This window comes from Eriocheir sinensis, unplaced genomic scaffold (genome assembly GCF_024679095.1).
Source record: "Eriocheir sinensis breed Jianghai 21 unplaced genomic scaffold, ASM2467909v1 Scaffold1740, whole genome shotgun sequence".
NCBI classification, from domain to species: domain Eukaryota; kingdom Metazoa; phylum Arthropoda; class Malacostraca; order Decapoda; family Varunidae; genus Eriocheir; species Eriocheir sinensis.
Window position 1 is genome coordinate 29,772 of NW_026111118.1, and position 3,929 is coordinate 33,700.

General features: G+C 60.1%; 1 protein-coding gene across 1 annotated transcript; it reads right to left on the bottom strand.

Moving 5' to 3' along the window:
- Positions 1 to 250: 250 nt before the first annotated feature.
- On the bottom strand, positions 251 to 3,707 carry LOC126990552 (fat-like cadherin-related tumor suppressor homolog). The gene is given in 2 exon segments (XM_050849159.1): positions 251 to 961; positions 964 to 3,707. Coding segments are annotated over 2 exon segments (3,429 nt in total). The 5' UTR covers positions 3,682 to 3,707.
- Positions 3,708 to 3,929: the final 222 nt, after the last annotated feature.

Here is a 3,929-nt window from a genome sequence, read left to right on the forward strand (position 1 = left end):
GAAGATTTGGCCCCGGCCCGCATGACCGGTCCATCATGGGGCCGCGCGGGCACGCCGGGTAGGCGGCAGCGTGACTACAGGCTTCTTAACGTGCCCCTTTCACTTATTACATACACTCTTATCTTTATCTAAGCATTCACTCATCATTCATTTAAAACCCATAGTAGTTATTTTTACAGCATGAATTTTCAATAGCACAGGCTTGTCGGTGAGCCACAAAGGTTGGAATGTTGCTGACAACTACCACAAGTCAATGAAATGGGTACTTACCTTGCGTGTCGACGGAGAAGTAGCCCTGGCCGTCCCCGCCGGTGATGGCGTACAGCAGCTGGTCAGCGTCGGGATCCCGGGCCTCCAACGTGATGACCTCAGCGCCGGGGGGCAGGTTCTCCTTGACCCAGGCCCGCAGCACGCGCTGGGGGAACATCGGGGGACCCAAGTTTTCATCCATGTCGTGGACTTGGACGAAGAGGCTGGCGTCAGCGCTCAGTGCGGGATTGCCGCCGTCCTGGGCCCGGACCGTCACGTTGTAGGACTGCCGCGCCTCAAAGTCCAGCGGCTGGGCGAGGCGCACGACGCCGGTTTTCTCGTCGATGCGAAAAACATACTCGTGGCCGCTGACGAGGCTGTAGGTCAGCTGGCCGCCCATGCCTAGGTCCGGGTCGGTGGCCTGCAGGGACGCCACCACCGCGCCCAGCGGCAGGTCCTCCGGGATGTCAACCCTGAGGCTGCGGGCGGCACCGAAGTCTGGCGGACAGTCGTTGATGTCCAGGACCGTCACCATGAGCCGGGACAGAGCAGACTGCGGGTGTTCGGGCGCGCCGTCCCACGCCCTCACCCGCAGGTCATACTCACTCCGCCGCTCACGGTCCAGGCCGCCCAGCATGTACACAATGCCAGTCGTTCTGTCAACCGTGAACTCGTCCACATCCGACACCAACTCGTACGTTATCTGGGCGTTTAGACGTCCTGGGCAGTGATCTGAGCCACGCTGGTGCCGTTCCGCGTGTTCTCGGGGAGGTGGAGGCTGTAGCTCACACGATTAAACTCAGGGGCGTTATCATTCACGTCGACCACTTTGACTGTGAGATTCCTCGACACACTCCTGTGCGGGACGCCGAGGTCATACACAGTAATGTTAAGGAAATACTCTGGCGTCCTCTCGCGATTAAGTTCAGCCACAACCTTCAAGACCCCTGTTTCAAAGCCTATCTTGAACACCGAGTCCGTGTCACCGCTGGAGACGGCGTACACCACACGGCCGTTGTGGCCCCGGTCATGGTCCTTCGCCGCCACCGTCAGCAGCTCGGTGCCGATACTTGCTTCCTCGCGGACATTGACGATGCTGGGAAACTTTTCTGGGAGCTCTGGTGGGTGGGAGTTGAAGCCGTAGCGCAGCGGCAACAGGGCGTAGTGTTCCTCGGCGGCGTTGTTCTCCGCCGCGGCCGCTTCCACTTCCTCAGCCTTCGATCCTATATCCGTTTCGTGACACTCGACGTGGGAGTGTTGCTTGAGGGCGGCCTGGCCATCTTTGCGTTTGGTGATCACCGCGACCGTCACACTCATGGGGTCTGACACGTGGGTACCGTCCGTGGCCGTCACATTGAGAATATACGTCTTATGCGGATCACCGGGCATCACAACATTCCTGAGGTCACACGTGAGAGCCAGCACACCCGACGAGCTCTCAACGGACCAGCACTCTTCGTCCATGTCATTGTGTAGCCTGTAGCTGATGATGCTTCCGTTGTCAAGGTCCACAGCCGAGAGAGCAAGGACACTGGTGCCGACTGGGGCGTCCACGGAGACCCAACCTCTGCAGTCCACGCCGACGAACTGCGGCCGGTTGTCATTCACGTCACGAACCTTTACCTTCACTGTTGTCTCCGTCTCCCTCTTGAAAGGCGTGCCCCAGTCCGACGCACGAACTTTGATGGTGTAGACTCTTCGCTGGGCCTCGAAGTCCAGCACGGCGGAGGTTCGCACTGTCCCGTCGAAAGGGTCAATCACGAAGGGAACTTGGTCCAGATTGGCAATACTGTACGACAGGAAACGGTTCTCTCCCGAGTCTGCATCTGTGGCGACCATGCGTGTGACGTAAGACCCCGTCGGCTCATTCTCGTCCAGCGTCACTTCCGTGTTGGGCGTATTGAACTGAGGCGCGTTGTCGTTGGCGTCAAGAATTCGAATTATAACCTTGGCCGAGGACTGTTTCCTGAGGGCGTTGCTGGCCTGGTCCACCGCCGCCACCGTCAGGCTGTAGTAGGCCGTCAGCTCATGGTCCAGCCAGTCAGCCGTTGATATTAGGCCTGTGCGAGGGTTTATAGAGAATTTTTCGTCTTCATTCCCTGCCAAGATCCTGAATAGCACTCTGCCGTTGATGCCCTGGTCCGTGTCCGAGGCGGCCACCCGCACCACGGGGGTTTGGGGCGGCGCCTCCTCGCTCACCGCCTCCTCGTACTGCTCCCGCGCAAACACCGGCGCGTGGTCGTTGACGTCTGCAATGTTGACGTGGACGCTGACTCTCGTCCTGCGCGAGGGAGTCCCACAGTCGACGGCCTGGATGGTTAGGTTGTAGCCTTCTGGCGCCAGCTCGCGGTCCAGCTTGAGGACCGCAAGATTGTACTCCTTGTCGTGGACCTGTGTGACGCTGAAGAGCCTGTCGGGGTCCCCGGCCACGATGACCACCTGGTCCACGCGGCCACTCTCGCCCTCGTCCTCGTCGTCCACCTTGATGATGGCGTATATGTGGGTGTGGGCGTGCTCGACCACGTGGGGCAGGTGCTGCACCGAGATTCTTGGCGCGTGGATGTTGACTTGGTACACCTGGACCTCCACTGTGGCTCGCGCCGCGGCGGAGGCCCGCGTGTTAGGTGGCTGCGGCCCGCGGTCCTGGGCGAGGACTGTTATTCTGTGTGGCCGCCCATAGGTGTGGGAGAGTGGGCGTGTTATGCTCAGGACGCCCTTGGTCGGGTGAACGGCGAACAGGTTTGACGTGTGGTCCTGCAGCAGGTAGTAGACCTGGCCGTTGATGCCGTCGTCGGCGTCGTGGGCCGTCACGGAGAGGAGCGGCGTGTGGAGCGACGCGTCCTCGCCCACGCTCACCTGGTACGACGTGGGAAAAAACAACGGCATGTTATCGTTCGTATCTAGCACCCGCACCGTCACGTTGGCGCTGGCCCTGAGGGGCGCACCGCGGCGCACGGCACTGCGGACCTGCGCCTCCACCACTAAGTTGTACCGCTCCCGCCGCTCACGGTTCAGCACGTCCCGCAACCCTGTTTTTGTCCTCACGTGCAGCACCACGACGCCGCCAACCACCTCCGACTCGGCCGTGAAGAAGCCGTGCGTGTCCCCGTCAGCTATAGTGTACGTGACGTGGGTGGTGGGGGGCAGGTTCTCGAGTGACACGCCCATGAGCTCTTTCCCGGACACGTGCGTCCTGGGCAGCGAGTTCTCGTAGATGCTAACATTGTACCAGTCCCTCAGGAACCTGAGAGACTTCGGGCTGGCTGCCGCGGCGGCGCTCCAGCACAGCCACGGCACCCCCATCAGAAGCACCAGAAGGAAGAGACGCGGGGGTGGCCGCGGGCGCCGGCTGAGAGGTGGCCTGTCCGGGGCGTGGCGTGCGGGAGGCAGCGGGGCCAGCAGCGCCCGCAGGCCCGCTCCCTGGGCCATCATGTCATCATGTCACGTGGGAGCGGGCATCACCTGCAACGAGACGACACAACGTTACACGTATTCACACACACACACACACACACACACACACACACACACACACGTAGATGTATGATGGTTAGCATCAAATATTTAGAACATAAAAATATGGCTTCGAAAGAAGCCTTACACCTGCATTACCTTCCTAAAACACTTTTTAGGAAACACGCAACCAACAAACAGAGGAAATAAAAAAAGGACCAGAGAAA